General features: G+C 34.2%; 1 protein-coding gene across 5 annotated transcripts in view; it reads right to left on the reverse strand.

Annotated features, from left to right (window-relative positions):
* The window catches only part of U2SURP (U2 snRNP associated SURP domain containing), a 44,127-nt gene that overhangs the window by 10,105 nt on the left and 8,753 nt on the right, over positions 1-25,269 (reverse strand). The window contains exons 3-23 of one of the 5 annotated variants that reach the window (XM_019753583.2): positions 24,854-24,985; positions 22,760-22,858; positions 20,579-20,693; positions 19,971-20,104; positions 17,519-17,586; positions 16,871-16,965; positions 16,755-16,787; positions 16,582-16,664; positions 15,424-15,589; positions 15,045-15,256; positions 14,063-14,106; positions 10,849-10,953; positions 8,607-8,673; positions 8,367-8,530; positions 7,818-7,980; positions 7,367-7,446; positions 6,342-6,429; positions 4,629-4,751; positions 3,489-3,645; positions 2,618-2,713; positions 1,859-1,925 (exon numbers count right to left, since the gene is read on the reverse strand). In XM_019753583.2, coding sequence (XP_019609142.1) covers positions 1,859-1,925; positions 2,618-2,713; positions 3,489-3,645; positions 4,629-4,751; positions 6,342-6,429; positions 7,367-7,446; positions 7,818-7,980; positions 8,367-8,530; positions 8,607-8,673; positions 10,849-10,953; positions 14,063-14,106; positions 15,045-15,256; positions 15,424-15,589; positions 16,582-16,664; positions 16,755-16,787; positions 16,871-16,965; positions 17,519-17,586; positions 19,971-20,104; positions 20,579-20,693; positions 22,760-22,858; positions 24,854-24,985 — 2,291 coding nt within the window. Of the gene's footprint in view, positions 1-1,858; positions 1,926-2,617; positions 2,714-3,488; positions 3,646-4,628; positions 4,752-6,341; positions 6,430-7,366; positions 7,447-7,817; positions 7,981-8,366; positions 8,531-8,606; positions 8,674-10,848; positions 10,954-14,062; positions 14,107-15,044; positions 15,257-15,423; positions 15,590-16,581; positions 16,665-16,751; positions 16,788-16,870; positions 16,966-17,518; positions 17,587-19,970; positions 20,105-20,578; positions 20,694-22,759; positions 22,859-24,853; positions 24,986-25,269 lie in introns of all 5 variants that reach the window. The other 4 variants (XM_019753585.2, XM_019753582.2, XM_074334011.1 and 1 more) reach the window with 4 other exon arrangements.

Raw genomic sequence — 25,269 nt, forward strand, 5'->3', positions numbered from 1 at the left:
TGTATTTCCATAACTTAAAATATATACATATTTTACAGTTGCTATTTTAAATTATGCAAGGCCCGAGCAGTGTGTTCTAATTGGTTTTGACTTTAGCTCTTAGCTACCAATTCTAGATCTCATCACAGCTTCACCTTGCTCTTCTTTTAAGAAATGAAAATTCAAGATTCTAAACCCATACAGAATTCATTACAAATGAAGCTAAATTACTATTTGGAACTTTTTCCCAAAGCCTTCGTAGTGTTCTCTATTTTTCAATCACATTTCTGCCGCAAATACAATAATTAACTAGTTTCAAAAAGCAGCTCCTTAACAAAAAGAAATTTTGGATTCAGCCACTAGAGAGCAGTATTGAGACTCAGGAAAACGTCAAGGTTCAGAACGTTGTATGTGAAAGTATTTTTTCCTTGCTTTGTACTTTCATAAAATTATTTTATTATGATGATTTATTTGGAGCTCCTAGGAAAAATCAAAAATATAACTTACATTTTCAGTGACCCATGCTTTACTATAGGAACATGATTTATTCTACCGTCAACACTAAAATGCGTTCACATTGCAAACATTAACACACATATCAAATTTATGCAAAAAAAAAATTAATACCTAGAAACAAAACCAACCAAACAATACTGGAGTTCTGCAATGGCTTTTTTACCCTTTCTTTCCCCTAAATTAAATAGTTTATGAGTACACATACTCATTTTAAAGCAGTGATTCTACAATGATGAGATGTTACTAGTGATGGGATTATAGATACAAAAAGGGTTCAGAAAACCAGTGTTTTAAAGCAAACTGAACTGCTCACATCCCTGTTCCCTGTACTCCTAGCCGGCCTCAGACAGCTATTTCCATCAGCAAACCAAATCTTTAATTTATTTTGTAAATATTTTGTCATAAACATTGCTGTCTTGTTCTGGTCACACCAACATTTTCTGAAAAGGCATTGCTATTGCCAACTTTTCCTCATAGTTTCCAATTGTTTCCAGGAGTGCTGATCAATCACATTTCCCTAACAATCTGCTACTAACATCAATTACTGAATCCATACAAATGAACAAACTATGCTGGGTCACAAAGGTCCCTCTGTTCACTCTTCCACTTGAGAAAAATAAAAGAACAAAGATTAAAAAGCAAAACAAAACAGGAACCTCTACTTTGTGTTCTTGATGCCATCTCTTCTATTTAAAAAATTAACTTCCTTTGCAATGATTTGGAAAAGTATCACATGCTCCTACAAACTGGCAGAATTTGGGAGCAGGGATTCCTGTCATTCTGTTCGGCGTCAAATACAAAAACAATTTTGGTGTAATTACCAAAGAGCAAAATTCAAAATTATAATTTCTTTAGATGTGAAAGGAAAGGTTTCTTTTCCTTTTAATCTTAGTTCTGAGATTTTTACATTTAAAAAACAGAGCAGTAATAATGCAATATATATGTTTTTAACAGTGTACAATCCAAAAAAAAAAAGCATAATCTTCCCATTCATATTTAATAATCACGTTTTGTGAAGCCAAAACAATATTTGATGACAAAGTTTTGGAATAAACTCAGGTGACTATTTATTAACTACAAAGTGAGAATGTATAACCTAGCATAGAAAAACAAACTCAAAAGCAAACTCAAAAGCAAAAACAAACTCAAAATGTATAACCTAGCATAGAAACCAGATGCAGAAAGACCAGAAACCAAAACCTCTTTATTCACTGGATAAACAATGGAGAACTACAAATGATCCTCTTAAGTTTTCTCAACTGTGAAGTTTTCCTCTTCCCTATTATTTCAAGCATACCTCTTAATGAAAAAGGGAGCATATATGCAATAAGAAACTGAGTATATTCGAAACTTAGATTCTTACTTTTGATTTTCTTCTTCTTCTGATTCTTCATGCTGGTCAAATAACTCCCATTTAGAAGTTGTTACAGCTGAATGGAAGGAAAAATGGATGTAATTCCATAAGGTAAATTAACATTTCTGCAGTAGCATAGTAGACGCCCAGCTTTAGAATTGAAATTTTATATTACAGAAGCTATCTACATTTATCTATTCTTTGAATAGCCACTTGTATGTGCTAAATCTATTTCTTTCCTCACACCTACACTAAAATTGTATTCAAATTCATGAAGTGACAAATAATGTTATCCTTATTTCTGTGCTGGACAGTAAGATTTATTTCATTAGAACTTATAAATATTAACTATTACAGATGATAAGCACTAGGATATATGTCCAAGTATGTATAAAAGGCAGGTCTAAACTCCATTTAATGAGTCAAGCATTATGCGAGTCAAATCTTGATTTCTCTGAAACTAACCTCTAAGTAGATTCCCAAACAGGTACAGCTTCCTGTCTACATTTTCTACTGAAATGCCTTAACCTGAAAGGTTTTTAGTGATTTCAGATTATTCTCAAAGCATCCAAACTGAAAGATCTAAGAAAATTAAATCAGCAACCACAACGAAAACTTAGCCATAAAATACGGTTAACACTGGGTCTTAAGGTTGAAATGTTGTAAAACATAAAAGGAAAACATACATACAAATACATACACACCAATGATTAATTTTCAGTAGTCAATTTTTTAAAGCTCAGTATTTATGGTACTTTATGAACTCACCCTGTGCTTCCAATTCAGATTCATCTACAGCTTCCCATTTTGATGGGGCAACTTTAAATATAGGCTCATTCTTCTTTGAGTCTTCAGTCGCATCTACTATTGAGGAAAGAGAAGTCATTTAACCTTGACTTTAGGGGATGACCTAAATTAAACAGTTCATGGGTATTCACTATATTATTAAAAAGTAAAATAAAATAAGGCCACACATGGACAAATAATTGTAGTGTCAAGAACAAGGATTATAACTGATCCAATTCTCTGCATCTGAGGTCCAATTTTTAAGTAGTGTATAAATCAATTCAGAACATGTAAGTTACTATTATTTCAAGCAAATGGAGAAGTTAAAAAAATATTTAATACCTTTACTGAATTATTAAACCCCAGAATTCATATATTACTCAATACTTTAACATAATTTAAATGTACTAAAGACTGTGTATAATTCCTATTTCCAAAAATAATTTCAGGCAGCTAGGAAAACTGAACCTATTAGTTAGGAAGACTAATAATAAAAACAACTGATAAAACTAAGTACCTGGGATTATGAATACAATTGAGAACAAGATTTTGCCTATAGTTTCCTGATAATTAAGACAAAAAGAGAAACTTATTATAAAAGGCTGACTGTCCAAAGAAATGTGACACCCACCCCAGGAAAATAAAAAAAACACCACCACAAAATAAACCTTACTTTTGGCACAGTCAAATGTGTTACTGGGTATTTGAGTTTTGAAAAGGCAAAAAAAACCCGAAGAAAGGTAATGACTGGCACCTTAATGAGAAATTGTAACTTTTTTCCACATCAGCTTGTGTGGAAATTGGCTCTGGAATCAAACTTACTAGATCTAATCAGTCTGAAACCTGAACTTACAAGGCACTCCATCGAGATCGTCGTCGAAACTCTTAATAGGGACCCCATCGAGGTCGTCGATGGGAGCAGCATCAATAGGAATTCCATCCACATCTTCCAGAGGTGCCCCATCCAGCTCCTCCTCGATGGGGGCACCATCGAGATCTTCTGGTACATCCTGTGGAAACACACACACTACAGTCACACGTTTTTTCATTTGCTAAAGTCACACTGCTGAAGATTAATCTGTAACCCAATACAAACTACTCAAATGGATACCCACATTCCCAGATACAGTGTGAGGACACAAGAAGATATTTCATCATCCAGTCTGACAAAGCAGCAGTCATTCATGCGTCACTTATCAATTATTTACCAGTTCTTACTGATGCCAGGTACCATGGGAGACACTGACGACACAATGATGAGCAAAAACGAGCTTGGTCCCGTGGTCCCTTCTGTCACAGAGCTTAGTAAAATTTTACTGGGCTGGGGGATGTTGAGGGAGGAGCCAGGCACTCAGACAATCAAAACAATTTACATGTAACTGCAACTAGGCTGACTGCTACAAGGAGGTACGTCATACTAGTAGAGTACATAATAAGCAGGTATATATAACAAGTATGTGTATATAATAAGTAGGTTTCACTCAAAGAGGTCAAAGACTTTATGAAGTTATGCTTCAACTGTGGGCAGAAGGATCCCAGGTAAAGAGACATTCCAGAAAGAGGGAAAAACATGGACAAAGGTCTATAGTACGAGGAAACATTGTATATTTAAGAAACCGATACAAGGACCTGTGCTTGGAGAAGGGAGGCCAACAGGGAGGCCCCTGTAACAGTGAAAGTGAAAATGTGATAGCTGGGTTAGGATTACAGAAATAAGGAAGGACTCAAGGACTCCTGAGGAGATAAGAAGCAACAGAATGATGAACAGAATCCGTTCTCACTGTGGCACATCTTTTTATGAACATAGTTACTTAGGTAGTTATCTTCAGTCCAACAAAATGAAATCATGCTATATATATTGCTCTATTACTTGCTTTTAGTGGTAAAGAGTAAGCATTTTCCACAAAGAAATGTTACACCTGTAACATCACACCTCCACGGCATCCCCAGAAATAAATTTTAAAATAATCAGACAAATACACTGAGTGCCTACCTCTGTCTCCTTTTCTTCAATAATATTTACAAGTCCTAAGAAAATATTTTGTAGTTTGATCAAAAATGGTTCTGGATAAATTGCCCAATCTTCCCAAGCTCTGAAGCAGGTCATTACCCGTTGCTAAATAGCAAAACAGACAACGAATTATAATTTAGGACAGTATGTCTCAAACTTCATCTCATGAGAATGACCATCACAATTTGCTAAATTTTTCTTTAAACCAACATTCTTTTTAAAATGTAAAGAAAATAACTATCATTACCATGTTTTTTTTAAAAAAAATCAGTGTTACCTTTTAATTAAAATGAAAAAGTCATATAACTGTATAATGAAAAAGACAGTCACTGTTTGCTCTGACTACCTAAGACCAATGTCCCACACCATGTACATGAGGCCACATTCTGGAAAACACTAGCGTAGACATTTATATAAGCTGGATATCAAAGTAGCCAAGTATTGACCCAACTTTCTTTATGGTCCAATAAAGAACTTCCTAATTCTTACTAACACTTTTCTCTGTCCTGTCCCTAAACTTTTCTACATAAACTCTGACTTGTGGTCAAAACTTAAGGTAAAAAAAATTTTAAGTGTGGTTGTTTGTTTGAATCCCCTAAATTGCAGGGGTCACTGGGCATCTTCCCAAGCTAAAATATTTCTTCACAAAAATCTTCCCATGAAAGCATATCTGTTTATTCATTAATAAGGTATTTTATTTGGCTTTTCTTAACACTGGTTTAAAGCTTAAGAAATTATAGAAATTAGTAACTGCATATGCTTTGTAAACATGAATAACTAAAATGTATGTTCCTAATCCAGCCAAATCATAAGTCATAAACTGCTTAACAACTGGGATCCATTCTGAGAAACGAACATCAGAGTACACTTATATACACCTAGATGGTCTAGCCCAATGCACACCCAGGCATATAGTGTAGACTACTGCTCCTGGGATACAAGCCTGTACAGCATGGTACTGTACAAAACATGAGATTGAATCAAACACAAACAAGGGATAAAAAATGATGCAATCAAGAGATTTCGAAAAAAAAGAAAAAAAAAAGAGATTTCGGAGGCTGCAGCTATTTTACAGCAAACATTTTAGTGGTAAGTAGAAAGAGAACACTCTAAAATAACGATAATAGTATAATAAAACATAAACCAGTAACATAATTGTTTATCATTATCAAGTACTATAAACTATATGTAATTGTATGTGCTATACTTTTAGACAATTGGCAGCATAGGTTTGTTTACACATCACCACAAACCCTTAAGAACGTGTTTGTGGTACAATACCATGATGGCTGTGATGTCACTAGGCAATAGCATTTTTCAGCTCCATTATAATCTTACAGGACCACCGTCAGTATGCAGTCCATTGTTTACCAAAACATCACTATGCAGTACATTATAAAACAAGTGATCTTCTGAATGTGTTTCATGAAAAAAGACTAATATTGAAAATATTTAAATAAAACACTTCAAAATAAAACAAACACCTGACAAAATAACACTAGGCAATATATTGTAAAATTTCAGGAATTTTTTGATACTGAAGATAAAACTTCAGTAAATTTTAGAATAATAATTTATGAAAGACGAAAGTTGTCTTATACTTGTATTACATACTTTTTTAGCCCTCCAAAGTGCTTCAAACCCCCACGCCTCATCTACAACACTAAGACAAAAGCAACAAAACAATAAACATACCTTGAAGTTCTCAGACTGTAAATGGCCTTGAATTGTACGATAGGTAGCATTGAGGTCTGAAAATATCTGACATAACTTTGTTTCAAAACTGAAATTCAAATAATATATTCTTTACAATATGTTTAAAAATTACTATCCAATTCAGCATGCTAGCCAATGAAAACCCCTCCTGAACTTAAAAAAAAAGACCTTATAATCAAATAATTCTTTAAAAATCAAGAGCTAGGTGTTTAAACTCTAAAACTGTAAATGAACTGCTTTAATTCCTATAATTCTGAATATTTCACCAGCAAAATCCCCAAGAGTTTTTAGGAGTTCCCTTGGTTAGCCAGGAACCTCACATCTAGGATACTCAGCCATCTAGTCTGATCTCTCTGTTTTATAAAACAAGAAATGGAAAAGTGACTTGTCCAAGGCAAAGAAAACTAACAGCAGACTAAGACTAGGACCCACACCTCCATATTTTTTTTCAGAGTCAGTTACTAGAAAAAAAGTGCCTTAATTCACAAAATAAACACCAAAAAGGAACTCTGGGGAACTAAGGAAAAGTTATATATTAATTACAGCAGAGCAGCGTAATTTCCTATTGCCTAGGAAAACATTAGCAATGAATTACAACTAATACAATGATTAGACAAGAACATAGATTCTACAGTTAATGCTGTCTTCAGTCTCTTCCTTTTTGCCATTATTTTTATTGTTTCAGCTTATTTATTATACAAGTGACAAAATATGCAGTAAAAAGTTATTTTTTTAACTCTTATTTGTCTTATTATCAAGTTAATCAAGAAACTGATATAAAAACTTTCAAAAAACCGTGATAATTTAGCTTACAGTGGTTTAATTCAATGAATGCAATCCAACTTTTTAAGAAAATTCTACGACTATGAAGAAATTCAAATTATTCCTTATTACTGGATCTCAGGTCAACATTCACCGATGTTTCGGTAAATAATCCTCTTTTCTGAACACCCTACCGTTAAATATTTTATTTCAGAAATATCAATTTACATCATTATACTTACAATTTTCTATAATATGAAGCATTGGCAACTTTGGCTGAAGAGTTGTACAAAACATCAGAAACCAAATATAATCTGGCAATCTGGAATACCAAAAGATAACATAAAACCACTTAAAAGATAAAAACCATCAGCAAACAATGTATCTAGAAAAAATTCCATATTGAATTTGTTTGGAATCAGTTTAGCTATAATTTAATAATCACAACTAATTAGAATAGTGATAAGCAACTCAACATCACCACAATCATAACTTTGGCAGAGATAAAATTTGTTAACTCACACTTCAACCTGTTGATAACATGTGTGTCAATTAACATAGTAAGTCTGCATGGAAACATTTCTTCAGTCAAGTTCTTCACGCAAAACGGAAACCAATTTCCATCTAAAAAAGTCAACTCTCCTCTCCCTTTTACTTCACTGAATGTTCCACACAGAAAAACCATTCCCATACCTTTTTGGGCAGGGGTGTCTTTAAGATGGACAGTGACTCAGTAATGCAATCCACTATTTCTTCTGCAGCTTCAGCATTATTGAGACAGAAAACCATCGCATCTCCAATATCGTTTTTCCTTGGAGTTAAACCTCGCAGAATTTCTTCTAATTTGTCCCTCTGTCTGAATACAAATTTTGTAAACTTATAGATACAAACTTCAAATGCCATTATAGTGTCTGCTTACAAAGTCATTTCTTTAAAACTAACTCAGATAAAATAATTCTGAAGACTAAATTGTGTTAAGTCAGATTTGTAGTAATTCCCCCAAGTAAGTTACATTTTTTTAAGAAGTTATATGAGGAAGAATAATTTTCCTGGCCTGGAACTAATAAATGATTCCAGTAAGTTTTAGCTTACAAATTAAGTAAATTTAAAATTATGGGCATTTTTTTCAAGCTTCTTTGAGAGGATCCTAGTCCTAGGACCCCATTACGTAATTAAGACCATTAATCAAGCAACCATTAAAGCAACTTTTCTGATGTGTAACGGAAACGGAAAAAATCTTACTCTTCCTTAAGTGCTCCCTTTTTACTAGTCTCCTCTACAAAAGCTTCTGTTTCTTGCTCTTCTGACATCCCATGCAGGTATGGATTTAATGGGGGTGGCCTCCAAAAAGATCCATTTTTGAACATACGAAAATCTTCCGTCCGCCACTTAGTTGGAGAATCTCCCTAACAAACACCCAGAATGTTATTAGAAAGTTCTGATACCTCAGTCAAAATTAACCAAGTAATTGATTCTACTTGCCTGCAAAATAGAATAAAGCTTCCACCTATAGTAAACATGGGCTGGTGTCTGGTTTTCAAATAAGAATCTAAGGTAAAACAAACAAACAAAAAACATCAAACATTACATTCTTTAACAAAGAACGATATTCAATTAAATATAAACAAATGAAAAACGTTATTTGCGTATTTCTAAATGAAACCAAAAGCAAAGATCCCTGAAGAGAAATCCTCACCCGCTGTCATGTACCATCTATTATCCCCTTCCTCACCCCAGCCCCAGACTGCCTCCATGACTGACAGTAATACTCAAAGATATGTATGCAGTGTGCTGAGCCTTACAATTTTACTGAACACTTGTATGTCAGATACCTTGTCTGGCAATGAACAATTTTCTCAAGATATCATTTCAAAAGCAGTGGTTTTTAAATTACTTAGTAACGGCCGGCCCGGTGGCTCAGGTGGTTGGAGTGCCGTGCTCCTAATGCCGAGGTCGCTGGTTCTATTCCCCTATGGGCCAGTGAGCTGAGCCCTCTACAGCTAAGATTGTGAACAGCTCTCCCTGGAGGTGAGTGGCCGTGTGCTGCCATGAGCGGCTGGTAGCCAGCATGAGGGGCTGGCAGCCTAGTGAGTGGCCAGCAGCCAGCAAGAGCGACCGGCAGCCATCGTGAGAAGCCAGCAGCTGGCGAGAGCTGCCATGAGCTGCTGCGAGTGGCTGACCGATGGCCAGCAACCGACTGCCTCAGCCGCAGGAGCCCAAGGCTCATAATACCAGCATGGGCCAGGGAGTTGTGTCCCACACAACTAGACTGAGAAACAACTTGAACCGGAGGGGGCAAGGGGGGGAAGGGGGTGAAGGGGGGAAGAAGGGGGGGAAATAAATAAATATCTTAGATAAACATGAGCATCTTAGATACCATAGCTACTTAGAAGATGAGCAATTTCCTGTAAACCTCATTGATTCTACTCATATATCTGACTTACAAAAGATTCACTGAAAACCATAATGGAAAGTATTTTCCTCCTAAAGAATGCTAAAAACAATGTTATATAATTAACTAAATCAAAATCACATGGAAAATTGACCGAAGCACATTCTGGTCCAATTACTAAAACTGCTTTCTCATTCCATTGCAAAAATAACCTGATACTTTTAGAACTTTATTCTTTTTTTTTTTTTTTTAAACAGGACTTTATTGGGGAACACTGTGTACTTCCAGGCCTTTTTTTTTCCAAGTCAAGTTGTCCTTTCAATCTCAGTTGTGGAAGGTGTTGTTCAGCTTCAAGTTGTTGTTCTTTCACTCTTAGTTGTGGAGGGCGCAGCTCAGCTCCAGGTCCAGTTGCCGTTGCTAGTTGCAGGGGGCGCAGCCCACCATCCCTTGCGGGAGTCGAACCGGCAATCTTGTGGTTGAGAGGACGTGCTCCAACCAACTGAGCTATCTGGGAGCTCAGCGGCAGCTCAGCTCAAGGTGCCGTGTTCAATTTTAGTTGCAGGGGGCACTGCCCACCATCCCTTGTGGGAGTCGAAGAATTGAACTGGCAACCTTGTGGTTGAGAGCCCGCGCTCCAACCAACTGAGCCATCCGGAGGCAGCTCACCTCAAGGTGCCGTATTCAACCTTAGTTGCAGGGGGCAGAGCTCACCATCCCTTGTGGGACTCGAGGAGTTGAACTGACAACCTTGTGGTTGAGAGCCCACTGGCCCATGTGGAAATCGAACCGGCAGTCTTCGGAGTTAGGAGCATGGAGCTCTAACCTCCTGAGCCACCGGGCCGGCCCCTAGAACTTTATTCTTGGAAATATTTTTAATTCCAAAAATGAAGTGAGAAGTATTTTTAAAATGCACATCTGATGATAAATGCAATGTGGTACATATATCCAATGGAACATGTTTTAGCCTTAAAAAGTTAAAGAGATTCTGACACCTGCTACAACACAGATGAACCCTGAAGACATCAGACTAAGTGAAATAAGCCAGTCTCAAAAGTACAAATACTATGATTCCACTTATGACAGTCTAAGAGCAGTCAAATTCACAGAGACAAAGTACAATGGTGGCAGCTGGGTTTGGGGGACCAAGGGAATGGGGAGTTGTGGTTTAAGTGGCACAAAGTTTCAGTTATGGAACATGAGAAAAGTTCTGTGAATGGATGGTGGTGAGGGTTGTACCAACAACATGAAAGTACTTAATGCCACTGAACTGTACACATAAAAATGGTCAATTTTATGTTAGGTGTATATTTTAACACAATAAGAAAAGCACACCTGAACATGGGATTGTTGATTTCTCTGTTCATAATCATAGCTTCAAACATTGGCCCTTCACGTACAACAAACTCGATCATGCGATGTATCAGGGCGAGCAAATTCCTACAACAACAACACAGTTAAAGAAAATGGATTCAGACCCACCACTACATAAACTACACTTGACCTAAGTTACTATATTGTGCAGAAAAAGTATTCTGCTGACTAATACAGAATTTTACACCAAACAAGTAACCTGGAGCACGTTAATGCCTTGTGTATTAGGAGGGAGTGGGGCAGTGAGGATAGGGAAGTGGGAGGGGGAGGCAAAGTGAAGGGAGGGTGGGAAACCACAACACAGCTTCATAGCAATAAAGATTTAATTTTCTAAATGCCACTTAATTTTATTTTCCAAATGCAAAACATTAAATTATGAATTCACAACTAATTGGAAAGCTGCAAATATATAGTATCAGTAACTTAGAGCTTACATGTTATCATAGCCACCTAAAAACTTACACACTATTTTAGGCTTAAAATATTCCTAAACCAAGCACTTTTGTGGTGGTTTTGAAATGTTATATACATGACTGTAATTTATAAAAATGCAAAACTATTTAACAAATTGAAGGCCTGATTTAATAAAAAATCCATCCAACTGCTGTGCTTTTCTGGTACACATATAGCAGATGGAGTTTTTATTGAATCTGACCTTTAATGAGACAACATCCCTTTGGATCACACTTCAAACGAGGTCAAACAGCTCATGACATGTATAATTCTGCCTGGGTATTACGAATCAATGAAGCAATTACATTGCCAAAGCCTTAAATGAATGGAGTCCTCTTTCCAAAATATCCCAAAATAAGGGACATGGTGAGATGCCCTTCCCATTTTTCATAACAATTACTTTCCAATATTTAAGCCAAAGATAAACACATTTAAATTTTTAATATTCATTTTATTGGTTGGGCTCAGAGAAAGTCTTTTTTTTTTTTTAAATCTGAAGCTGAGTCCTACAAGCATATATAACTTCTTAGACTCCAACAGAATTTTAGACACTGATTATGGTATGAGGCAAAAATGACTCAGCTCATTACAAGATGCTTTTGTGTTCTCATTTCACCAGTCCCCTAGCATATAGAGTTGACAAATAACAATTGGGAAAAGCAAAAGGATATTGGCTCTTGGTACAAGGCACACATTAAATTACACCTTTAGCATTCCCAGCTCAAATTAAGTTCATAAAACTGCTAGAATATAAATAAATATATAGTTATAGAATAAGACAGATTATTTTGGCTCTGTAAAGCCTGCTTCAGAATACATGAACAGTAAAATAATTAATCTCATGGTGATTATAATTATTTTCTCACAGTTTTCAAACAAACCTACTTGAGTGGAAACTAAAATCTCTACATAGCGAAAAAAGTGAATTTTTTTGACCTCCTAAAGGGTCCTAAAAGAGGTCAAAAAAATTATATGAAGGTTTAAATCTTTACAAAGGGCAAACTATATATTTAAAACTATTAATTCAACTTCAAATTGTTAAAAAGCCAAAAGCATTAATTTTAAATCTAAAAATTATTTTTCTTTCACAGAAGTATTAATCACTCTGCAAATTTGCAGTTCTTGATATCCAAATGAGAATGAATATGTTCTCAGATCCATAGTTAATAACATTATTTTGAAGGAAGGGAGATAACATGAAGTTATGATTCAGTTCCAAAACTCTTACTGGTATGTGTCAAATTAAGGGAAGGGAAATTTTATGTATCATAATATATGAAAAACTACTAGGTGGCAAACACTATATACATCCAGAAACTTGTATAAATTAAGTCAAAAGCAACTTGACTTGAATATCAAAGATAGATGAAAAAGTTTTAACAAGTTTAAAACGAAGAATTCACTGTAATGGTGAGTCAAGACTTTTTTCAGCAAAATGTATACTCAAAACTTTACTTAGAAAGCAGCTGAGCCACATGGAAAGCTACTACTTAATATATACTTTTTGAATGCTACAAAAATACTTTCCCGTGAATGCTTTATCAGTGGAGGAAAAATAACCACTATAGTTTTAAACAGGCTTGTAACTGATAAAATCTATTTTTAGAAAATTTAAAGTTTAAAAGTCTTAAAATGTTGCATATGATTTAAAATCAAAATCTGACAATTTGTTGTTGCTAACTTAAATTCAAGATTATTAAAGAACTGTAATCACACTTTTTCCTTAAGGATTGTTTCTTATTTTAAAAAGGGTGACTTTTCTATCAGAATAAAACAGTGTAGTACAAAAAGATGATATATTTTAAGTGCATTATTTTATTTTAAAATGGTAATTATCTTATTCTGGGCAACAACAAAAACAAAAAAAAAAATGCTTCTCAGTTATAATAAAACCACATTTATTGGAGTCGATCGTACCAATGTCTGGTCAAAAACTGTATACTTTCCCAATCCATCCCATGATGTTTTCCTGGTCCCCCGCTGCCGCAGACAGTTCAGCTGGTGTTGCTCACCAAGGCCAATGTCAAAGAGAATTTGGTATTCTTTTGTGTTCATTTATTATTCAACCAGTGTTGTGTTCCTGTGTTTGGGAAAAGGCTTAGCTTGACTGAGCAAGAGCATACCTAGAGCATGAATTCTTCTGCTTTAACATTATGTTGGAAAAGAAAAAAAACAAGAAAGGGAAATAAAAGAATTCCAAATACCTTTACCATGAAAAAAAAAGTTTCTAGTATGTTTAGTGTTCATGAAAATAATAGGAATTCCTTCTTAAAATCAATCAGAAAAAAACAAACCTATGCCTTCAATAAGGACAACTCCAACTAAGGTTGCATATCAAACAGATAATTCAGAAATGAAGAAAAAAGTAACAGATTGGGTCAAATTGTAACATCATCTAAAATTCAAGATACATTTAAAACACCCATTTTCCCATCACAATAGTCTAACATTATTGGACTAACAACTCCAGATTATTACACATATCCTAAATACTAAAGCTGTGAAATTGCCTACATTGGTAGCAATAAAAACAAGAAAGATAACGACATAAAATTACAAAGTACACTAAAGATAGTTAAATTTCACATATCCCCCCAAAAAGTACTGGGAAGGAACCATTGCTCAGTCAAGATATTACCTTTTCCTCAACACCATTTTTTTTAAAATTCAGAAGGGGATATTGTCTATATTTAGATCAGTAATAATAAAGAAAAACATGTACCTTTCTGTTGGGATAACCACTTTGACTATGGCTTGCGACAGAGTCTGTATATGAAGTCACATCAGATAATAAACATAGAATATGTGAGTATTGTTAACAAGTAACAAGCAAAAATATACATATGCATTGAAAATACTACATATCTAATCTAATCACAAGTTTTGCAGGCAATCACTGCATTTGAAGTAATTATACACTAAGCAATTACATAAAAGTAAATGGATGTGTTCAGTGAACAGTAAATGTTCACCAAATGCAAAGAATCAGAACATCCCTGTCAGAATGCACATCAATGCACTGAAATAGGTACTACACTGAGAATTATCAGATAAAGATTTTAATTTGTGAAATAATTAACCGTTTGTCTCTGACCATAATACAGTTTGCTACTTTGTTCCCAAGCCTTTAAAACCAGCCCTGTCATTTTAAGTGTAATAAATTCATAACAGAACCAACAAATTCTTATAACTTGAAATTAAGTTGGTTTTATGCTTAATAAAAAGAAAATACTCACCCTTCGCTTTTACTAGTAGTTAACTTTTTTAAAGAAAAACCACATATGCTCTCAAATATTCTAATACCTCAAATCTTGAGAACTAAGTTAACCTAGCTGCCATCCAAACAGTTTAACTATTTAGGTCTTTCTAATTGAAAAGTCACTTAACCAAATACAAAGTATCACTTTCTCAAAACAAAGTAAATTTAGATACTGTACTTAAACTAACCTGGGTATAAAAGTGGGCAAAGAGGGGGAAAAACTTAATAAGTGGTCAAAAAGGAATGGTAGCCACAAATAAAAATATGACCTAAGTATTTCAAACAGGGTCTCCTTGGGCTAAGGCAGGGAACACATCTACTTATTTCTTTAAGAGTTGCCAAACAGAATTACACACACATTTTCTATAAAATTGTTGAAAAGAAATACTACCACAGATTCAGTATTTACAAATAGATGCGGCCCTATGTACATTTTTAAAATTACCTTCTCAAAATCCTCCTTGTTTTTAGGTGGTGGTAACATGGGAGCATTGGGGTTTTTTAACCGCTCTCTAGGCTGCGCATTAAAAGGCAGTCCTGATGGAGGTGGGGGAAGCGTGTGTTCCATCATAGAAGGTGGGATGTATATCGGATGTGGAGGAATAGGCACAGCTTTACCCCAACCTAGCTTCATTTCAAAAGACATAATCATCTTTCCTACAAGAAAGAAAAGAAAGGTAGTAACTCTCAAAAGAAAATAAAAGATTTTGGTGATCAGAATTTTTAACTTTTCCGTTTCTGGTCTATTTTCTCTCTAAAATTCTTATACTTTTCAGAACCAATATAAAATAAAAGTCTGAATTAATGGACAATAAGTACTTTACCATTTAAATTTTTTAAAGCTCTTTCAGCATCTCTTCTATTCATAAAGGCCACAAAGCCACAATTTCTCTCTCTTGCTCTTTCTTCATCGGTTCTAGGCCACATAATTTTTACACTAGCTAATGGTCCAAATCTTCCAAATTCTTGGCACAGCATTTCTTCATTCATCTATTAAAAGGCAGAAGGATTTTTTGGTATGCAGAAAAAAAAAGGAAAAAAGAATTCTATGCAACAGAAAGCAAAGTAATTTTTGCAAAATGAACAGAGATATTATTACTGCTACATTTTTCCATTCAAGTACTAGGCCCTCCACACAAATCATATCCTGATCTCCTGGGACATTCGCAAATCCTCAGACCAGAAACCTACTGTTTTATGTAAGTGCATGGCCAGGGTGAAGAGGCTGGTGGCTGGAGAAATCCAAGGCACACCGTTACCTCCCCTCTTCTTCCTTTGAAGGTCCTGCATCTACACACAAAGCTGTTCTGCAGTGATTGTTAGGCACTGAGAAATACTTTTCAGGCAGCAGTTGTTACCACATTTAAGAAGGAAATATTTGTTGGTGATGAAAGAAAAACAGGATCTGATCACTCTTTTTCTAACTACCAGAGTAATCAAGAAGAGAGAAAACAGAAAAAGGTAAGCATGCAGCGAGGTCCAATATATAACTTTTTGAAAGAGTGTATTATGTGTAACAGTCACTACATTCCTCATAACACAATTAACACCGATGCAGGGAAAAGAATTAAAATATAAAGACAAAAAGCACAAATACTAGATTTACTATTATGACGAAAAAACAAAAAGGAAATCCATAAGGAAGCAAGCTATGCCATCAAAAGGGGACAGTCTCAGAAGAATACTGTCCACCACTGGTCATATCCTGATGTGGTAAATAATAAGATCACCACCTAGTAAAACATTTCAAATTCAGCGCATGTACAGTCCAGTTACAGGAAGAGGAGATAAGCCCTTAAGAATTACAGCAAGACAATTCAGCCCTTACTAGAGAGATAATTTTAGAGTCTATCCAGTTCCATCAAATCTGCCTACCTCATATTCTTGACTTTATTTTTTTTTTTTTACTGATTGACACAACAGTTTTCTTCCAAAAGTATAAAGCATATAAGCCAACATTCATCTTACTTTTCTAATATTACCTGTGGATTAATGTTTCCAAGGTATAAATTAGTGGTGCTCGGATCTCCTACATCATGTGATCCAGGTGCATAATCATCAAGAACTAGGGCAAAGAGAAAAAAAATTATAACCTGAAAAATACAAAGTCTGGACAATTTCTGTTAATTAAAAAAGCAAAAAACTGTATTACCACCAGATGATCTATTTCTTCTTGAAGGCGCATCCACTTTAAAAGGGAGAAAAGAAAATAATTCTTAGTTTTTAGCATAGTTAATCACAAATATAAACATTAAAATAAACGTCACTTACTGGAACGACGCTGACCATCAGAATCTGACTGAGGAGGCTCAAATCGACTTAACCTGCCTTTTGTTTTATGCCTCTCATCACGCTCTTCTTGAATTCTGTTGAAAATATTCAAAATCACTAATAATGAGCCAAAATTTGTTCAAATTTAATAAAAATAGAGCTTTTCCAAGTATCATCTTCAAAGAACTTGAAATATTTATAATCAAATGCCAGTACTGACAACTAAGATTAGAGAGTTCCTCAGCTGTAACAGTTATGGCAAAATTTCTGAAACAGCATACAAGCAATGAAATACAAAGCTCACTTCTAAGACAAGAAAGAAATTCAACATTAAAACCAAGGATTTGTTCTTTCTTGGCTAAGTTCAACCATTCCTCACCCCTACTTCAGTAACTGTATTGTTTCCAATGCAAACAGGAGTCTGGCCATTAATCAATTGAATTGCACCCACATAATGCAAGCAACCTAGATGCTAGAAGAAACGCTAATTCATTTTCAAATATACCCTACAATGTATCACTGTGATATCTAAAACAACCTCATGGTAAGCCAGTTAGAAGTAATTAACTGGTCCACTACACTCTTCATACCTACATCTGTGAGTACCAATACACCTATGCTAACCATTCTTAGCACTAGAAAACTTACTGTTTCAATTCTTCTTTGAAGAGTTCCAAATTGCTTTTTTTCTTTTCTTTCTCCCCTTTCTTCAGTGGCTATGAAGGATACAACAAGTTATACTTCAACCAAAAGAAGGTTACACAAAACTAATACTTCAATAATCATTTTAAATAATTTATAGCTTAATGCCCACTCTGTTCTAATTATTTAAATTAAAAAGAATGATACTTCTGTTATCATTGAATTTCCCTTCCTGTTCTCTCAAACTAAGAATTAAACAATTATTAAAACAAACAACATGACAACGAGCAGTCTTCAAGTATAGGAGCCACTAACTTTATCCCCCAAAAGCCTGAGATACTTAGGCCTGAATACTGTTGGAGGGGAACAGGGGGCAAAATTAATGAGCATCAAGTAACTAAACTAACATGTAAAGTAACTGCCAAGAACAGCTACCAAAATATGTACTCGACAAAACAATAATCTCAGGAGGATATGAATTACTGAAACAATCAATAACATATGTAAAATTCCTTTTAAAATTACTTCCAGAACTGCTTTTGGAATAACCTCTTTTAAAAGTACCAGAAGAATTCAATGGGGAAAAAATATAGTCTTTTTAACAAATGGTACTAGGACAACTGAATATCCACATGCAAAAAGAATGAAGTTGGACCTGTGCTTCACACTATACACAAAAATTAACTCAAATGGTTCACAGACCTAAATGTTAAGAGCTAAAACTATAAAACTCTTAGAGAAAAACATAGGAGTGAATCTTCATGACCTTGAATTAGCTTAGTTTCTTAGACATAACACAAAAAGCACAAGTGACAAAAGAAAAAAAAAACTGATAAACTGAACATCAAAATTAAACTTTTGTGCTTCAAAGGACACTATCAAGAAAGTGCAAAGATAACCTATGGAATGGTAGAAAACATTTGCAAATCATACAGCTGACAAAAAACTTAATTCAAGGTGTAATATATTCTTACAACTCAACAATAAAAAAGACAAATAAGCAAATTTTAAAATGGGCCAAGAATCTGAAAAGAAATTTCCACAGAAGACAACAAATGAACAATAAACACATAAAAAAAAATGCTCAATGTCATTAGGGAAGTACAAGTCAAAACCACAACTAGGTACAACTTCACCTTCACTGAGATGACTAAAATAAATTTAAATACAGATAACTTTAACAGATGTTGACAAAGATATGGAAAAACTGGAATCTTCACACATTGCTGATGAAACTGTAAGGTAGTACAACTACTTTGGAAAACAATTTGGCAGTTTCTCAAAGTTAAACAAATAGTTACCATATGACCCAGCAATTCCACTCCTAGGCATATAGTATAAAAGAATTGAAAACGTAGTTAAGCTGTTATACGTCAGTGTTTTATAGCAGCATTCTTCTATAATAATGGCCAAAAAGTGCAAAAACCCAAACGTCCATCAAATGATAAATGGATAAACGATATGTGGTCTACGCATAATACAGAATATTATCCACCATAAAAAGGAATGAAGTACTCATATACACCACAAATGAGCCTTAAAACAGTATGCTAAGTAAACAAGCCAGACCCAAATGACCACATGTTATATGATTCCATCTGCATGAAATCTCTGGAATCAGCAAGTCCAAAGAGACAGAGTATATTAGCAGTTGCCACAGATTGGCGATGACTAAAAACAGGTATAAGGTTTCTTTCTGAAATATTAATAATAAAAATGTTCTAAAATTAGCAATTAGTGACAGTTACACAACTGTAAATATACTAAAGAAAGACATACTCAATGGTATCTTTATAAGGAGGAACTTTATGGTATGTGAATTATATCTCAATAAAGCTGGGGTTTTTTTCATTGCTTTCAGAGTTATTTTAAAAGTCACAAGAGAAAAATCAGTCTCACTATTCAATGGAATCATACTTCTTCGCCAAATCTAATTATAAATGACACAACCCACATCTACTACCTTCCCCCATAAAACACCTCACCCTCAAAAAATAAAGTTCTTTAACATTAAGAATATTTAAAAGAAAGTGTTGCTAGTTCTAATAGTAATTCTAAATAAATCCCAAAAATGTTCTAAGTAACAGACACATCGTTGGAGTATGTAGTCTTCCAAAATTAACTGACACTATATATGCTGATATAATTTAAGTACCATAGTTCAGAATTCTTTCAAAATACAATCCCATTATTTTACATTTACACCTAAAATACAGTCAACTTTTTACTTGCAATATGTTATGAGTATAGTAACAGCAAATGTCCATGGCTCAAAGAGCATAAAAATATTACCTACATTTCCTACTCTCCTAGGAAAATTACTCATCAAAACTCAACATCTATTCCCAAAGTAAATAAAAACAAGAAACCAAAGTCCTGCTTACAGTGCAAGTACTGAAAGTACCACCGGCAGTGTCACTTCTTAACATAAATGCTCACTTACTGAAGTCTGACTTACAGGTTTTTTGGTTTCTATCACAAGAAGAGATGGCGGTCTTTCATTAGATGACTGGCTTGGAGGAGTTTTGGGATCTGCAAATCTTGAAGACGGCTTATAGATTTTGCCTCTTTTTTCATCTGTTTCATGTTCTTCTGAAATTTAAAATACTCAGTTTCAATGCAAACTTCCCATTATTTTGATTTCATTTACTTGCTATTTTATTTAAAAATAAACAAAAATAAAATGCTTTTAGCACTAAGATATATCATTATTGAAGAAATATGTTAAATTCAAATATTGGTGCCCTCCTCCCCCAAAATGCTAATTTAATGATTTTATAGTAAAACTATGAAATATATTAAAATTTTTGCAAAGTTCTCTGCTGTCTTAAATCTTGGAAAGTAGTAAATATTTCTAAAACTTATCTGGCTCCAACTTCTTATTAATCTACCTTTGGCCATTTATTTTGCTAATTAATGTCACCACTAGAGGGTGCTGATAGAAAGGAAAAGCAACCAAACTCCTTTCATAATTACCTGCAGTCATTCAACTAAGACTTTTTGGGTTTACTATAATATTCACACTTACCTTAAGCTGCATTAACAGACTATAATATTCACACTTACCTTTAGCTGCATTAACGACACCTCCACGCACAAACGTTTTCACTTTATTACCATCACTTCCTTCAAAAGCAGCAAGAAATTCCTCATAAATCTCAGCAGCAGCCTTTTCATCCTCCTAAATACACGATTATATTAACAGCACTTAATACAAAATTATTGTAAATAGGGAGAAACTCATCAAGAAATAATGTAAATGAAACCTTTTCCTTCACTAGGGAAAGAAGGTTAAGCAGTCTTAACAGGTAATATCTAATCCTTAGTAGATATTAGATGTTAACACTAAAACTAAGAGAAGCTTTGCTCTTCTATTGGCAATCTGTGTAAACAGCAAAGGACCCACTAAGTAATTCTGTTCAGAGACAATTCAGGGGTCAAATTGTATGACAACTGACCATATAAAATGTATTATTCTATTAATGTTTATGATGTTTCCAAGGCGTGATGATTTAATTCAGTGGACAAAAGATTTCCTTTACAAACCACCAAAGACATGTTTATTAAAAACTGAAGAAGGGGATGGCCGGTTGGCTCAGTGGTTGGAGCACACTGCTCATAACACCAAGGTTGCCAGTTCGATTCCCACATGGGTCAGTGAGCTGCACCCTCCACAACTAGATTGAAAACGACTTGACTTGGAACTGAGCTGCGCCCCCCCCACAACTAGATTGAAAACGACGACGTGACATGGAGTTGATAGGTTCTGGAAAAACACAGTGTTCCCCAACATTCCCCAATAAAAAACAAACAAAAAAACAAAAACAAAGCTGAAGCAGCAATATCTCGAGTTGATATTTTTTTAAAAAGCTCAAAACCTTGATAATTTCCATTATAACAATTTTAAATGCCAATTTCCATTATAACAATTTTAAATGCCTCCAAAATGTATGAATAGGAAGGCCAATGGAGCAGAATAGAAAATACAGAAATAAATCCAATAGCATCTGGAAATTTAGTATTCAATAAAAGGGGCATCTCAAATCAGTGAAGAATAGATGGACTTGAATGGTGTTGGAGTAACTTAATAGCTATTTGAAAAAAATAAAAATGAACCAATTGTTCACATTATATACAAGTAGAAGTTGCAAATTAATCAAAAATTTTTTTAAATAAAACCCTATAAGTATTAGGGAAAAAATGAGGAAATGTATAAGCTGGGAGTGGGAAAAACTTGACTGAAAACCCAGAAACCATAAGGAAGGACTGATAAATCTGATTACATAATAATAATTTCTGCATGAAAAAAACACCAGAAGTAAAATAAAAAGACAGTCAACAAACTGGGACAAAACACTGCACCTTGTATTATAGACAAAGTGTTAATCTACTTAATATACAGAGTTTCTAAAAATAGAGATAACTTACTTACAGAAAGATTGGTTTAGTTATGAGTAGACAGTTCACAGAAACAAACACAACAAAAGCTGTTCAACCTCTTATAAGCAAAATGCCTATTTACAACTACACTAAGATACTATTTTTCACCTAGCAGATTGGGCAAACTCCTTTGATAACATCCTCTGTCGGCAAGGCTCTGGGGAAACCACCTTTTATACTTTACCGATATGAATGCAAAATTGCCCTGCCCTTAGAAGCAATTTGACAATAACTAGCAAAGCTACAGTTATGTATTTACCATTCAGCCCTGTAATCCAATTTAGAGGAAGATATCCCAAAGGTACACTAACAAAACAGCATATGTATAACCCTATCCATGAAATGGCAAAAAATTTCCTCAAGTATTTTAGTTGAATTAAGTATTGCATATCTAGACAGCAATTTAAAAAAACAAGGAATATTTAAAAATACTTGCAGTAATCTGAGATACAATGTTATGAAAAAAGCAAGATGGAGAAAAGTGTACTTTATATAGCATGCTATGTTCCACTCAGAAAGAAGAGTGGGTACAATATATATGTATACACATCTGCTTATAAAAGAAAAAGAATAGACCAGAAAATAACCCAAATTGTTCCACAGTAGAGAGAAAACTGTGAAGGGACAGGGATGGAAGCTGGACTGCTCTGAGGATACCCTGGGTTAGATATTTGACTTGGAGTTGGCAGCTAGGATACCCTGGAGGTCAAAAACCTCTGAAAAACATCCCTCTACTGGCCATACATTTACTGCCCCCTGAAATACATTTATTTCCAAGGATAATTCAAAATACATTTTAAACATTACCTTTTTCTTCAATTCTTCTTGCTCCTTCTTACTTAAAGTTCGCTTAGCTGTACTCATTTTTCCAATACTGAATGCTTTAAGTTTGTTTTCTAGAAGAGGCTATGAAAAGAAATAAAATAAATAAAAAGGTATACCTTTAGCATTCTTAGTGTTATCTATCACTTCAGTGATACTCCTCAACTGATAATCAAATATTCAGAATAGATGACTTTTGAAAAAATAATTCATTGTAAAGAAAAGCTGATAGTACTCTTAAGTGTCAGGTGCCTGCCTACCCTAAGCTTAATTCTGAAGTAAATATTCATTTAAAAATATCATTTGCTAGCTGAAGGTCAGCAACATACAAAAGCCACTTTAAAAAACAAGTAAAAACAAAATAGACATGCCAAGGCTTAGAACTCATTCTAACTGCTTGGCAGCAACAAAAGCACCTGAGAAGGGAAAGCACAGATGCTTCTGGGTAAAACAAGCAGTACAGAAAACAGACATTCAAATAGGGAGAAGGCGGCATACATTTCCAGGGCTCAACAGCAGGAATCTGAATACCATTTTTAACCGCCATTCCAGGTACTACAAATCGTTATCACTTCCTTTTATAATTCTGTAAATCCCCTCATTCTTCATCAACAATACTGTTTATGAACATAACTTCATTTTCTTCATTTCAGAATACATCACATACAATATTCTAAGTTTCCACACAAATAAACATTCATCAATGAATTTTGGATATGAGAAAATCCTATTTTAATGAAGTCTTCATTTATGTAACTTAAAAGCAACTTTCTTCTGAAATACGGCTTGAATAAATTGTAGACCTTTAGTTGTTCAATTAGTTATTCATCTGAGTATTAGATTTTGATTCATGAACTTGAGAGAAATGTTTATTAAATACAACCTAAAATATTAATCTGAAACTGAAATCTGAAGGTATCTCTAGCCCCTACGAAAATGAGAAGCTAACCAATTGAAAAATTAAACTTTATCAATTCCCAGTTACTAAAAAGGCTTGTTCTTGAGATATAAAGAATGAAAGAGTAATACTGCTGCGAACTACCTTAAAGTCACATTAAAATCCCTTTGAAAAAATAAAGCAGTTTATAATCCAAAAGTCAATATTGGGTTTCTGGAACATATTCAAAGTAAATTTTGTTTCTCCTCCAAAACAGAAAGAAAAATGTTTTGTATCATTCAACATCACCGGTTTCAACTTCAAAAATTTAAACAAACTGTAAAATCACATATAAATTCAATGAAAAACAATTTTACAAAATGTTTGAGCTCAAATTTTATTTATAACCTCAGAGCTAAGCCCAAGAGGGAAATGGTTAAGGAAATTAAGGAATGTTCCCTAAAATACAATCATCCATTAAAAAGTTTACTTACAGAACTTTTGCTAAAATAAAAAAAATTAGAACTAAAAACAGAGTATTTTAAAATGTGTTCCTGTAAAATGAAGCTCAGCAAAGTAAAAACATATTTATGCTGAGAAATATTAAACAAGAAAAACAAAGAAAGTGTTATCAGTGTTAATACTGGCTCCTGATGACTATCTTCATTATATTCTCCAAATTTAATCACATGAAAACATGATTTAAAATACAAAAAAGAACACAACAGCATTTTGCAGATATATGCAGTGAAGAGTTCTCGTATTGCCCTGTAAATGTACTCACCAGCATCCACTGTTTGCCTCCCAGGGCAAGACTATAAGCACTCTGAAAGCAAGAGCTATTTTAATCGTCTGTGTATTTCCAGTGACTGGCATTTGGCACTTGGTTCAGTAATGTTTGGTAGAAGGAGGGAACAGTAAGTCCAACCATTAACCATTTTACATCCAAAACGTTCCTTGTTGTTGTTTTTTTAATAAAATTTAAAATAAAGACATATCTTCACATGAGCAAAAAAAAAAAAAAAAAACCATTCCCTTAGATGAATTTGAGTTTATCATTAATTTGAATACAATGAAGAATATTATTTTCAAATAGTATAAGATGAAACAACAAGTACAAAACCAAGATATCCAACCACCAAATTCAATCAAGGACAGATTAAAATCATTAACTATACTTTCTTATCTTTATCAATACTTACTCTTGAAAGATTCTGATGAGGAGAATCACAAAGGCTTTCTCGGGCACTTTCATTCCTATAATTATGTTTCCTTGGGCTCTTAGGTCGTGCCCGACTTGGCATATCACTATCTGAGGGTCCAGATGCATCCATCTTCAGGAAAAGTAAAAAACATGTTTTTAAAAATCACATATGCAATATTGAAAACTAGAAATAACCCAAATGTGCAAATTAACTGAATTATACGCTATCAAAACTCTCATCTCTTAATATGACCACTTATTTCATTAAAAAAGTTCTTAACTACAGGGCAAGTTTTCAGTAATTCTAACTTGCACTTGAACGCTCGAATTTTACATAGGTAACAAATAGTTGTTTTCCTTGAAATAACAGGTTCATTTCCTTCATTTTCAAGAAAACATCTGCCAAACATCCAA

This window comes from Rhinolophus sinicus, linkage group LG01 (genome assembly GCF_036562045.2).
Source record: "Rhinolophus sinicus isolate RSC01 linkage group LG01, ASM3656204v1, whole genome shotgun sequence".
Taxonomy (NCBI): Eukaryota; Metazoa; Chordata; class Mammalia; order Chiroptera; family Rhinolophidae; genus Rhinolophus; species Rhinolophus sinicus.